Source organism: Protopterus annectens, chromosome 5.part1 (assembly GCF_019279795.1).
Source record: "Protopterus annectens isolate FY-2018-M chromosome 5.part1, PAN1.0, whole genome shotgun sequence".
Lineage (NCBI taxonomy): Eukaryota > Metazoa > Chordata > Ceratodontiformes > Protopteridae > Protopterus > Protopterus annectens.
In genome coordinates this window covers 758,237,849-758,252,267 of record NC_056736.1, presented here as the reverse complement: position 1 = coordinate 758,252,267, position 14,419 = coordinate 758,237,849, and the positions used below count along the sequence as shown (strand labels likewise).

Here is a 14,419-nt window from a genome sequence, read left to right as displayed (position 1 = left end):
ATCTTTGATGAATATCGATACTCCCCTCCTTTTGTGGTTCGGTCCAAGTTTTGGGGCCAAAAAGCATGGTATGAGGTATAACCTGGTAGTGCTGGGGTGCTCTCGGAGCCCTGAACCAGGTTTCTGTTACTGCACAGATATCGATGTTCTCCATGCTAAGGAGAGTTTTGAGTGCATGCATCTTGAGGTTTAGACTTCTGGCATTGAGTAGCATTACTCTTAGTTTCTTATCCCTTGTGATACCTATGGAGGTGGGTTTGTCTTCTGAGCCTTGCCTAAAAAAGGCACTATGGGGATAGCAAGAGCCTTTGCCAATATCCAAAAGCCCAGGGGTGACAGGTGCAAGCCGTCCCTAGCGAAGCATCGTGGCTTGTCGAGCATATCATCCCGAGCTGACAGGCATTGGATCCCCTTTGAATGACACCAGTACTTAAGCCAATTGTTGAAATTGATCATCTTGTCTTCATATTGTGGCATCATTCTTGGTGAGGGTAAGATGCTACTCAAGGTCAGGGTCATACCGGCCTGGGCTACATGCTCAGAGAGCTCCTTTATGTCTCTTTTCATGTAGTCCAGGGAGGTACGTCTCAGGTCATTCACACCAGCATGGACAATGACTGAGTCATATTTGTACTTGCCTTGGAGTGACCTGAGTGCTTGTGTTATGTGGCGGATCCTAGCGCCTGACAGGCTGCTCAACGTGACCCTCTCCTTGTTCAGCCTGGTGAGCGGGACATCAGTGTGCCTGATGATAGAGTCACCTATTACAAGTGTATCTTAAATGATGACATCACTTGAACAATAAACGAAAGACAAAAATAAGGGAATGACAATGTGGCATGATTTTATGTGGCGTTTGGTTTTGGACAGGCCACTTGTTAAGGAAGTACAAAGGATAATGCCATCTCAGAAAGACTGTGTTACATTTGTAAACAGGAAGAAACAAAGTATGTATCTGTTTAAAATGTTAATGTGCAAACGTATGGAATGAAGTAGTTAACAAGTGTGCTATATGATGTAACAAAAGTTGTTATGGGTATGATTTATGTGGTTATTATAAAGGCAACATTTATGATGGAGTTCAAAAGATTGATATTAACATAGGTTCATATTAGACTAACTGCTTTGAAGGATCATTTAAGACTAGCCAATAATCCTAGGTCAGGATCAAACCCTATATCTTGTGTCTATGAGGTGAAGACTTTAACCATTATGCCACACCCCACTTACATTTCACATTACTTGAGAAATAATGAAAACAAATTCAAAAGAAGATTTGTTTTATAAAAAAGGGTATTTGCTGAGATTCAGAGAAAAATAAGAATGTGGTTAAGGCAGAAAGAGCGATGACTGAATTACTATTTTTTTTAAATTAATGCATTTATGATGAGGAAGACACTTTATGTAAATATGTAAATGATTTTATCAAAATGCATGAAATATTTCCAAATCTGTAAATATGTAAACATTTATATATTAATAAAGAACTCATTTCAATAAGGCAGATGGAACCTAAATTAAATGTCTCATCCAAAAATGGTTTCACCACTACCCCATGTATAAGATAGATAGATAGATAGATAGATAGACAGACACAGAGACAGATAAATAGGTAGAAAGAGACATAGATCCTTTCTGTATATATTCCTACTAGATCCTTTCTGTGTATATTTCTGCTATGTGTTTATCAGGAAATTGAAAGACATAGTGGCCATGTTAATGAATTTGAACTAGCTGCTCACAGACACTCTCACTTCCTTTAGTCAAACCATATTAATGATCATGGCTGTTAGGGCAGATGACTTAGGCCAAGTGCTGTTAATCATCTCCTTTGTCTAGACCGGGGTTTGATTCTCTCAACCTCTATTTGTCTTCTGTGTCACTCTGAGGAAATCACTTAACCAGACCCTGTTCAGAGGCAGCAAGGAAACTGGGCTAGGCTTCTCAGTAGTGTCCTGGACAGCATGTCCAGTCACTACTTATGCACTTATTTAACAATGATCATAGAAATGACTTGTGCTTTCGCACAAATACTGACTTTTGTGCATCTGTCTGGTATTAGACTGTGATGAGAGTTAAAGAACAAATGTTCATAGAAACATATTACAAATTGCTGATCTCAGGCACACGTACACATACACATAGACACACAGACTCACACACACACACACACACACACACACACACACACACACACACACACACACACACACACACACACACACACACACATGCAGATACAGAAATGCACGTATCTATATCGATCAAATGTCCAGTATAATGACGCACAGTAGGTCGACACCATTTGGTTTACTCACACAGGGGGTTGACAGGTGTGCAAGACTGACAATCCTGAGTAGGGGAATATTTCCTTTTTCCCAGGATTGTGGGATCTCAGAGATAGTATATATAATTAGCAGGGGGTGTGGGGGCACAAACACTTGCCATTGCTTTAATGCACGCCAAGGTAATCTCCGCAGCATGCACAGAATGTATCGTGCTCGCTGTGTTTGACATTTTGATGTCAACCTACTATTTGATGGGGTACTGGACATTCACTCCAATCCCCTACACCAATATAGATCGATAGATAGATATATAGATAGATACATAGATAGATAGATAGATAGATAGATAGATAGATAGATAGATAAAATGTCTGCACTCCCAACCAAGCCACAAGGACCTGCTTTCAATTCTCCTCTTTCGCTCTAGCAGTATCTCATGGTCCCTCATCACCTCAGCCATAATTACCTATCTTCAGTTGTCAGCTGTGGCTTTTTACCCTTTACAAGTTTTTATTCATCCATCTATGGGCACACTCTCTAGGCATAGAACTGTTGTCACAATCACTTTCAGAATTAATTCTGATGTTGTGCAAACCATTCTTGCACCAAGAAGCACTGGAAGATTCTGGTATTTTTTCAGAAGGATTGCCTGTGTGCAGTGCGCATGTGTGAACAGAAGATGTGGCCTTTGTTTAAACGAAGAGTCACAGCAGATTGAAAAGCATTTTAAAACAAGCACAGAACAATGAAACAACTAGACTATGAGACTGTCACAGTTAACATTAGTGCTACCTACAAGTACACAGCAGTGCTGCATTAGTGCTACTAAGAAGTACACAGCAGTGCTGCATTATTGCCACCTAGAGGTACACAGCAGTGCTGCATTTGTGCTACCTAGAGGTACACAGCACTGCTGAACATGATAAAATATCCTTAAGAATATGCAGAAAAAGGTATCACCTTATTTCCACCTTTATTATACGTCATTGTCTCTAATTCACACAAAACTGTTACATACTAAAAGATGGGGAAGTGGATAGACAGGTGAAGTTTTGCAGTCCTACAGCTATCACCTTTTCAGTTAAGATTTTAAATACTAGCCCAGTGCATTTTGGTGCATTTTGGTGGGGAAATGTCAATAAACTGAATGAAAACCAAACCATGTCACTTGAAGTCTTCAGGGGAAATGTATTTTCTACCTCTCTTCTATCAAGTACCTAAGGCATTAAGTGGGTTTGTAACCATCTGACACCACCTGCAGTGGAATACATAAATACATTTCTGCACAGGCTCAAGAACTACTTTCCAGTCATGAATACCTGGCAGCATTTGAGATGAATGTGCTAAGATGCCCTTAGGCACATTTTGCATGCAGCTTGCAAAATAATATTTAGTAGTTTCAATGAAACAAAACTGAAAAGTTTGTCATTTTTGACAGTATACTTCGCTTGAGCTGATATTTTTCTAAAACTAATTTGCATTAATAATTGAAACAGTGAATGTTTGAGAAGGCTTTCTGAAAAAGCTCAGTCACAATGTCATCCATTCTTGCCTATATGAGTATTCTAAGGCAAACTAATAATCACACACATTTAATTTTGTTTCCTCTCCTAATTACTAATATTAATAATAAGGTACTGGAAAGCTGCACCACGCTTATCTGAATGAAAAAAAAGCGCCAGTGCATATTAGTTAGGGGTGTCAAGGTATAACCGTGCAATACAACTTGCTTCTCTGTTAAATTTAGTGTGCAGATGTGGTTCAGGATGGAAGGCTTTGGGTTACATTGTGTGATGTGGCACAGACATGGGTCACATTCTGCAAATATGTGACAATGCACGGAAGTGGGTCATGTTTCACAAATATGTAACAATGCATGGAAGTGGGTAATGTCCCAGAAATATGTAATGATTCATATCGTCTTAGAAACAGAAATGAGACTTTGAACAGCCCATGAAAATACATTGCTGGGGAAAGCAGGAGTGGCGTCAGAATAAGCAGGACAGTTATCCAAGGAGAGGAAGGGGAGACTGCAAACTAAATAAATTAACAGTAACTGCAAAACTGCAAACAAGTCATTAAATGTTAGATGAAAAATGGGCAAACTCAATAGGACAGATGATCTTCAGCTGCCATCACACTGTGTAATTCTGTGTAATTCTCATGCATTCTAGGGAGATAATCATAACATATAGCTTGTAAAATGTAAGTTGTAAGTAATAAAGAAAAGAACACACAGTCATCTGTGGTTCACTGATTCAGTATTTTATAAAACATACCTAATTATATATTCTTGTTTCTTAACATTATAGTTTTACATAATTCTGACATGTCGCATGCCGATCATTCTATCAGTCGTACATACATTCATTAATTTGTGCTTTTGAGCAGTCAGTCCCCAATAGCTTCTTCATCTTATTTTAGGTTGTGAGGTGAAGTTGAGTCTGTCCTGACAAATACTGGGCATAAGGCAATCAGTTAATCCTGGCTATGATGCCAGTCTACAACAGGAGGTGCGGCCAAGGACAGGAAATCTGTAATGTTTACAGAAGCTTACAAAACAGAAACTAAAATTAATTATTCAGAAGAAATGTAAGCTAGTCATAAAAAGCATTAACTGAAACCAGTGTCTGACACAAATATTATTAATTAGATAATGATTTTTAGGCCACAAACCTTTGATGTCTTTTATGTAAATGTCTTACAGTTGATACATATGCTTATTTCTGTTTCTTTGACCTAGGTTCATAGGTTAATACTAGGCTATCTGCCCTTGTAGGTCACACAGATATATTTTAATCCCTGCCTAAGATTAGCCATTTATCCAAACTAAGAATCAAACCCTGCACCTTAAATTGGTAAGGTAAACACCTTAATCATTATGCCAACCCCCAACTCTCTTAAACATCAGTATGTTCCCACAAACAGCACTCTCTGTGGATTTGAACTCCATGACACCAGGGCATTCACAACACACACTTTTTATCAGCATTTGCCATAGACATCTTTATGGAAGGAAAGAAAAATAGGCAAATTAATATATTACCTCATAAGTAGCAATGATTATATGTTTTTCCATGATGCAAGCAAACAGGAGGTTGACTTACCACAGCTGCGTAGTAATCCAGTGGACACTTATGAAACATGTATATATCATTTCCAAAGGTAAAGTTCAGGGAGCATTGATCTTTCACATCTGCCATTGTCTTGGGAACTGCAACAGGAAACAAAAGCATGTACAGTTAGATTCTTCAGTGATTACACTTATTTATTTATTTTACATTTGTTGACCGGGCTAGTCTAACTGGATATATGTCCATTTTCAGTAGAGGCCGGGGGAGAAAAGCTCCAATAGTATCACAAATCATGGCATAAAGGATAAAATAATTCATTTAAGAATAAGATACAAGAGATAATTTACAGTAATAGGGAGACAAGCTCCAATAGTAACACAAAGCAGTAATAAACAAAAAGCAGTCTTAACAATAAGCAAAATAATAAAGGATTACAAAAACAGCACAGCAGTAGTAACAGGAACAAAAGATTACAATAATATTGGCATACACAATAAAACAATTCATTTAAGAATAAGATACAAGAGATAATTTACAGTAATAGGGAGACAAGCTCCAATAGTAACACAAAGCAGTAATAAACAAAAAGCAGTCTTAACAATAAGCAAAATAATAAAGGATTACAAAAACAGCACAGCAGTAGTAACAGGAACAAAAGATTACAATAATATTGGCATACACAATAAAACAATTAATTTAAGAATAAGATACAAGAGATAATTTACAGTAATAGGGAGACAAGCTCCAATAGTAACACAAAGCAGTAATAAACAAAAAGCAGTCTTAACAATAAGCAAAATAATAAAGGATTACAAAAACAGCACAGCAGTAGTAACAGGAACAAAAGATTACAATAATATTGGCATACACAATAAAACAATTAATTTAAGAATAAGATACAAGAGATAATTTACAGTAAATAGTACATGATGTTCACAAAAGGTAGTTTATTTAAGTATCCTAGATGACAGCACTCCTTTCTGAAATACCAAGGAGGCATACATTTGAAATTAACTTTATATATTTTTTATTTTCTTTAATACCAAAGTGTTTTTGCATCCTATGTGTCACAGGTGACAAGACAAGGAGGCCCTGTACCATGTGTACATCCTGCCAGAATTAACTGTTTAGGTCCATCACTGACTCACAAGAAAACCATTTTAGCTTATTCGAGTCACAACAAACTAACTACAGCATAACTAGTCACCCCGTGACATATAAATCTATGGCATATGAAATGAGCTAACATGCCATTAGCTAATAATTATATTGATTCTAAGCAAGTCAACAGAAAAACAACAATTTTTGAGTAGGGTGAAAATGACCTGGATCAGGAAAAGATGGTGACATCAGGTATCTTTTTGGGGGAAGAATTTCAGTAACACCTCTGACCACTGGCTCAATACCTTACCTGCTAATGATGATATACCCTTTGGTCTCCAGATATATCACCCTTAGAAAAGTGGTGAACACCTGAGCAGGATAAGTCAAAGCCACATTATGGTGGTCAGAACAGACTATTACCATTTCATTTATACCTTACAAACTCCAATCAAGAAATGTGTTAACAGTGGAAAATATGTGCAGTGAAGAACACATATAATTCAGCATAAACCATTACTTGGGTACATAATAAGTTTTAGGTCCCTGTATAATGTTGGGCAATTACTCTGCCAAGAGTCATCTCTAAAAAGAAGGAGAGTAGGCCAGTTATAGTTCAGCTGCCACTGCCCGACCAGTCCCATTGACTTCCAAACCCAACTGATGAACAGTGTCCTGTGTGGTCAGGTGGGTATCCTGTCCCATGCCCATGGGATCACACCTTGGCAAGAGTTCTATTACTCTGGCAGGAAATTGCTGTAACTGCACATACAACATAAATTAAAGGCATTTCTCACAGATTATTCCCATTATGACATTCAAGCAATGTAACAAGACATTTATAAAAAATAAGAAAACGGAGGTTACAAATCACGCCAGTCGAAGTGGTGGAAAAATCCTTTTACTTAATTTGTAAGCGCTTTCATGCACAGAAATATGTGCACTTCTTCAGACAAATTTACAATGTAAAACTGAGCATTTTATATAAACTTGTGGACAAGCCCTCTAATTAATCACTCATGTCATTATTCAATTAATTCCTGTTGAACAATTGCTTTGAGCTTGAATTCTTAAAGCTCCACATTAATGCTTAAAATGCTGTTGTTCCACAATTTTATATTACCTAACCAACCAGCTAATAAATTCATATATAACAATGTACAAAATTCAAAATTTTAAACATAAGTAAACATACAAAAATAATCATAATCACATCATATTTAAAACATTCTTTAAAATTATTTACTGAGTACGTTAAACAAATCTATAAGCAATTGATGTTGCTACTAAACTATGAAAAATATGTATACTCTTTTTTTAAAAAATATATATGTGTATATGTATGTATAATATATTTTATATAACAAATATTATTAATCAAATAATGTATTCATATATATATATACATGTAATGGTTCCAAATTTATGACTTTATGAGAAACGCAAATGTGAAAGGCAGACAGAGGAAACTGGAAGCTTTTCTCTTTGGTTTTATTACTAAGATACACAGATAGCCTAAAATACAAACAGAGGAACCTAGATAATTTCTTTATGAGTAATTATTTACTTAATTTTTTATCCTTTTTTGATTGAGTCACCCTCACTAAGCTAGGGGTTCTTTTCACAGGAAACCCAAGGTGATATTTATACTGCTAGGGGAAATGTTGCTAGGACATCTGGGAACTTCCCCTATTCTTTTTGTAGGGGGAAGATTTGGAGTGTAACACTTCCATTTCTCCAGTTTCCATTCCAGACACAAAGGTGTCCCTGACAGATTGGAGGAGAGATGGCTTCTATAATTTTTCATGGAGAATCATCAAATAGTGTGGAATTGGTAGAATTGCTACCAGTTACAGAAGATTAAGAGTGGAGAATGGAGGATTCATTTGTAGTGGAAGAGAAGGAGGTGCCAGAACAGAGTATTGTATTAGATGAAGTGCAGGTTGATTCGGAGGCGTCATTCCAGCAGACATTTGAAGAGGAGCAGGATAGCCTAAAGGAATGTATTATTTCAACCCTGCAGTCTGGGGAGTGGTGGAATGATTATTCAGAGCAGATGATCAATCAAAGTGAAGCAGGTAACGGTGTAGCATTATCTTGGCGTGATATAACAGAGAGAATCAAGGAAGATGGGAATGAAAGTGAAGCAGGTAACGGTGTAGCATTATCTTGGAGTGATGTAACAGAGAGAATCAAGGAAGAAGGGAATGAAAGTGAAGCAGGTAATGATGTAGCATTATCTTGGCGTGATATAACAGAGAGAATCAAGGAAGAAGGGAATGAAAGTGAAGCAGGTAACGGTGTAGCATTATCTTGGAGTGATATAACAGAGAGAATCAAGGAAGACGGGAATCAAAGTGAAGCAGGTAACGGTGTAGCATTATCTTGGAGTGATATAACAGAGCGAATCAAGGAAGACGGGAATGAAAGTGAAGCAGGTAACGGTGTAGCATTATCTTGGAGTGATATAACAGAGAGAATCAAGGAAGACGGGAATGAAAGTGAAGCAGGTAACGGTGTAGCATTATCTTGGAGTGATATAACAGAGAGAATCAAGGAAGAAGGGAATGAAAGTGAAGCAGGTAACGGTGTAGCATTATCTTGGAGTGATATAACAGAGAGAATCAAGGAAGACGGGAATCAAACTGAAGCAGGTAACGGTGTAGCATTATCTTGGAGTGATATAACAGAGAGAATCAAGGAAGACGGGAATCAAAGTGAAGCAGGTAACGGTGTAGCATTATCTTGGAGTGATATAACAGAGAGAATCAAGGAAGACGGGAATCAAAGTGAAGCAGGTAACGGTGTAGCATTATCTTGGAGTGATATAACAGAGAGAATCAAGGAAGAAGGGAATGAAAGTGAAGCAGGTAACGGTGTAGCATTATCTTGGAGTGATATAACAGAGAGAATCAAGGAAGACGGGAATCAAAGTGAAGCAGGTAACGGTGTAGCATTATCTTGGAGTGATGTAACAGAGAGAATCAAGGAAGACGGGAATGAAAGTGAAGCAGGTAATGGTGTAGCATTATCTTGGAGTGATGTAACAGAGAGAATCAAGCAAGACGGGAATGAAAGTGAAGCAGGTAACGGTGTAGCATTATCTTGGAGTGATATAACAGAGAGAATCAAGGAAGACGGGAATGAAAGTGAAGCAGGTAACGTTGTAGCATTATCTTGGAGTGATATAACAGAGAGAATCAAGGAAGAAGGGAATGATAGTGAAGCAGGTAACGGTGTAGCATTATCTTGGAGTGATATAACAGAGAGAATCAAGGAAGACGGGAATGAAAGTGAAGCAGGTAACGGTGTAGCATTATCTTGGAGTGATATAACAGAGAGAATCAAGGAAGAAGGGAATGAAAGTGAAGCAGGTAACGGTGTAGCATTATCTTGGAGTGATATAACAGAGAGAATCAAGGAAGAAGGGAATGAAAGTGAAGCAGGTAATGATGTAGCATTATCTTGGAGTGATATAACAGAGAGAATCAAGGAAGAAGGGAATGAAAGTGAAGCAGGTAATGATGTAGCATTATCTTGGAGTGATATAACAGAGCGAATCAAGGAAGATGGGAATCAAAGTGAAGCAGGTAACGGTGTAGCATTATCTTGGAGTGATGTAACAGAGAGAATCAAGCAAGACGGGAATGAAAGTGAAGCAGGTAACGGTGTAGCATTATCTTGGAGTGATATAACAGAGAGAATCAAGGAAGACGGGAATGAAAGTGAAGCAGGTAACGGTGTAGCATTATCTTGGAGTGATATAACAGAGAGAATCAAGGAAGACGGGAATGAAAGTGAAGCAGGTAACGGTGTAGCATTATCTTGGAGTGATGTAACAGAGAGAATCAAGGAAGACGGGAATGAAAGTGAAGCAGGTAACGGTGTAGCATTATCTTGGAGTGATATAACAGAGAGAATCAAGCAAGACGGGAATGAAAGTGAAGCAGGTAACGGTGTAGCATTATCTTGGAGTGATATAACAGAGAGAATCAAGGAAGAAGGGAATGAAAGTGAAGCAGGTAACAGTGTAGCATTATCTTGGAGTGATATAACAGAGAGAATCAAGGAAGACGGGAATGAAAGTGAAGCAGGTAACGGTGTAGCATTATCTTGGAGTGATATAACAGAGAGAATCAAGCAAGACGGGAATGAAAGTGAAGCAGGTAACGGTGTAGCATTATCTTGGAGTGATATAACAGAGAGAATCAAGGAAGAAGGGAATGAAAGTGAAGCAGGTAATGATGTAGCATTATCTTGGAGTGATATAACAGAGCGAATCAAGGAAGATGGGAATCAAAGTGAAGCAGGTAATGGTGTAGCATTATCTTGGAGTGATGTAACAGAGAGAATCAAGCAAGACGGGAATGAAAGTGAAGCAGGTAACGGTGTAGCATTATCTTGGAGTGATATAACAGAGAGAATCAAGGAAGACGGGAATGAAAGTGAAGCAGGTAACGGTGTAGCATTATCTTGGAGTGATATAACAGAGAGAATCAAGGAAGACGGGAATGAAAGTGAAGCAGGTAACGGTGTAGCATTATCTTGGAGTGATATAACAGAGAGAATCAAGCAAGACGGGAATGAAAGTGAAGCAGGTAATGGTGTAGCATTATCTTGGAGTGATATAACAGAGAGAATCAAGGAAGACGGGAATCAAAGTGAAGCAGGTAACGGTGTAGCATTATCTTGGAGTGATATAACAGAGAGAATCAAGGAAGAAGGGAATGATAGTGAAGCAGGTAACGGTGTAGCATTATCTTGGAGTGATATAACAGAGAGAATCAAGGAAGACGGGAATCAAAATGAAGCAGGTAACGGTGTAGCATTATCTTGGAGTGATATAACAGAGAGAATCAAGGAAGACGGGAATGAAAGTGAAGCAGGTAACGGTGTAGCATTATCTTGGAGTGATATAACAGAGAGAATCAAGCAAGACGGGAATGAAAGTGAAGCAGGTAACGGTGTAGCATTATCTTGGAGTGATATAACAGAGAGAATCAAGGAAGAAGGGAATGAAAGTGAAGCAGGTAACAGTGTAGCATTATCTTGGAGTGATATAACAGAGAGAATCAAGGAAGAAGGGAATGAAAGTGAAGCAGGTAATGGTGTAGCATTATCTTGGAGTGATATAACAGAGAGAATCAAGGAAGACGGGAATCAAAGTGAAGCAGGTAACGGTGTAGCATTATCTTGGAGTGATATAACAGAGAGAATCAAGGAAGACGGGAATCAAAGTGAAGCAGGTAACGGTGTAGCATTATCTTGGAGTGATATAACAGAGAGAATCAAGGAAGACGGGAATGAAAGTGAAGCAGGTAATGGTGTAGCATTATCTTGGCGTGATATAACAGAGAGAATCAAGGAAGAAGGGAATGAAAGTGAAGCAGGTAGTAGCATTATCTTGGAGTGATATAACAGAGAGAATCAAGGAAGAAGGGAATGAAAGTGAAGCAGGTAATGGTGTAGCATTATCTTGGAGTGATATAACAGAGAGAATCAAGGAAGAAGGGAATGAAAGTGAAGCAGGTAACGGTGTAGCATTATCTTGGAGTGATATAACAGAGAGAATCAAGGAAGAAGGGAATGAAAGTGAAGCAGGTAATGATGTAGCATTATCTTGGAGTGATATAACAGAGAGAATCAAGCAAGACGGGAATGAAAGTGAAGCAGGTAACGGTGTAGCATTATCTTGGAGTGATATAACAGAGAGAATCAAGGAAGACGGGAATGAAAGTGAAGCAGGTAACGTTGTAGCATTATCTTGGAGTGATATAACAGAGAGAATCAAGGAAGACGGGAATGAAAGTGAAGCAGGTAACGGTGTAGCATTATCTTGGAGTGATATAACAGAGAGAATCAAGCAAGAAGGGAATGAAAGTGAAGCAGGTAACGGTGTAGCATTATCTTGGAGTGATATAACAGAGAGAATCAAGGAAGAAGGGAATGAAAGTGAAGCAGGTAACGGTGTAGCATTATCTTGGAGTGATATAACAGAGAGAATCAAGGAAGACGGGAATCAAAGTGAAGCAGGTAACTATGTAGCATTATCTTGGAGTGATATAGCAGAGAGAATCAAGGAAGAAGGGAATGAAAGTGAAGCAGGTAATGATGTAGCATTATCTTGGAGTGATATAACAGAGAGAATCAAGGAAGAAGGGAATGAAAGTGAAGCAGGTAACGGTGTAGCATTATCTTGGAGTGATATAACAGAGAGAATCAAGGAAGAAGGGAATGAAAGTGAAGCAGGTAACGGTGTAGCATTATCTTGGCGTGATGTAACAGAGAGAATCAAGGAAGAAGGGAATGAAAGTGAAGCAGGTAACGGTGTAGCATTATCTTGGAGTGATATAACAGAGAGAATCAAGGAAGAAGGGAATGAAAGTGAAGCAGGTAACGGAGTAGCATTATCTTGGAGTGATATAACAGAGAGAATCAAGGAAGACGGGAATGAAAGTGAAGCAGGTAACGGTGTAGCATTATCTTGGAGTGATATAACAGAGAGAATCAAGGAAGACGGGAATGAAAGTGAAGCAGGTAACGGTGTAGCATTATCTTGGAGTGATATAACAGAGAGAATCAAGGTTGACGGGAATGAAAGTGAAGCAGGTAATGATGTAGCATTATCTTGGAGTGATGTAACAGAGAGAATCAAGGAAGAAGGGAATGAAAGTGAAGCAGGTAATGGTGTAGCATTATCTTGGAGTGATATAACAGAGAGAATCAAGGAAGAAGGGAATGAAAGTGAAGCAGGTAACGGTGTAGCATTATCTTGGAGTGATATAACAGAGAGAATCAAGGAAGAAGGGAATGAAAGTGAAGCAGGTAACGGAGTAGCATTATCTTGGAGTGATATAACAGAGAGAATCAAGGAAGAAGGGAATGAAAGTGAAGCAGGTAACGGTGTAGCATTATCTTGGAGTGATGTAACAGAGAGAATCAAGGAAGAAGGGAATGATAGTGAAGCAGGTAACGGTGTAGCATTATCTTGGAGTGATATAACAGAGAGAATCAAGGAAGAAGGGAATGAAAGTGAAGCAGGTAACGGTGTAGCATTATCTTGGAATGATATAACAGAGAGAATCAAGGAAGAAGGGAATGATAGTGAAGCAGGTAACGGTGTAGCATTATCTTGGAGTGATATAACAGAGAGAATCAAGGAAGAAGGGAATGAAAGTGAAGCAGGTAACGGTGTAGCATTATCTTGGAGTGATATAACAGAGAGAATCAAGGAAGAAGGGAATGAAAGTGAAGCAGGTAACGTTGTAGCATTATCTTGGAGTGATGTAATAGAGAGAATCAAGGAAGAAGGGAATGAAAGTGAAGCAGGTAATGATGTAGCATTATCTTGGAGTGATATAACAGAGAGAATCAAGGTTGACGGGAATGAAAGTGAAGCAGGTAATGATGTAGCATTATCTTGGAGTGATATAACAGAGAGAATCAAGGAAGAAGGGAATGAAAGTGAAGCAGGTAACGGTGTAGCATTATCTTGGAGTGATATAACAGAGAGAATCAAGGAAGACGGGAATCAAAGTGAAGCAGGTAACGGTGTAGCATTATCTTGGAGTGATATAACAGAGAGAATCAAGGAAGAAGGGAATGAAAGTGAAGCAGGTAACGGTGTAGCATTATCTTGGAGTGATGTAACAGAGAGAATCAAGGAAGACGGGAATCAAACTGAAGCAGGTAACGATGTAGCATTATCTTGGAGTGATATAACAGAGAGAATCAAGGAAGAAGGGAATGAAAGTGAAGCAGGTAACGGTGTAGCATTATCTTGGCGTGATATAACAGAGAGAATCAAGGAAGAAGGGAATGAAAGTGAAGCAGGTAACGGTGTAGCATTATCTTGGCGTTATATAACAGAGAAAATCAAGGAAGACGGGAATGAAAGTGAAGCAGGTAATGATGTAGCATTATCTTGGAGTGATATAACAGAGAGAATCAAGGAAG

At 38.4% G+C, this 14,419-nt stretch overlaps 1 protein-coding gene across 1 annotated transcript in view; it reads right to left on the bottom strand.

Annotated features, from left to right (window-relative positions):
• LOC122803315 (lectin-like) overlaps window positions 1–14,419 on the bottom strand; it is a 353,928-nt gene that overhangs the window by 302,269 nt on the left and 37,240 nt on the right. Inside the window, exon 3 of the mRNA XM_044072881.1 lies at window positions 5,396–5,502. Coding sequence (XP_043928816.1) covers window positions 5,396–5,502 — 107 coding nt within the window. The remainder of the gene's footprint in view (window positions 1–5,395; window positions 5,503–14,419) is intronic.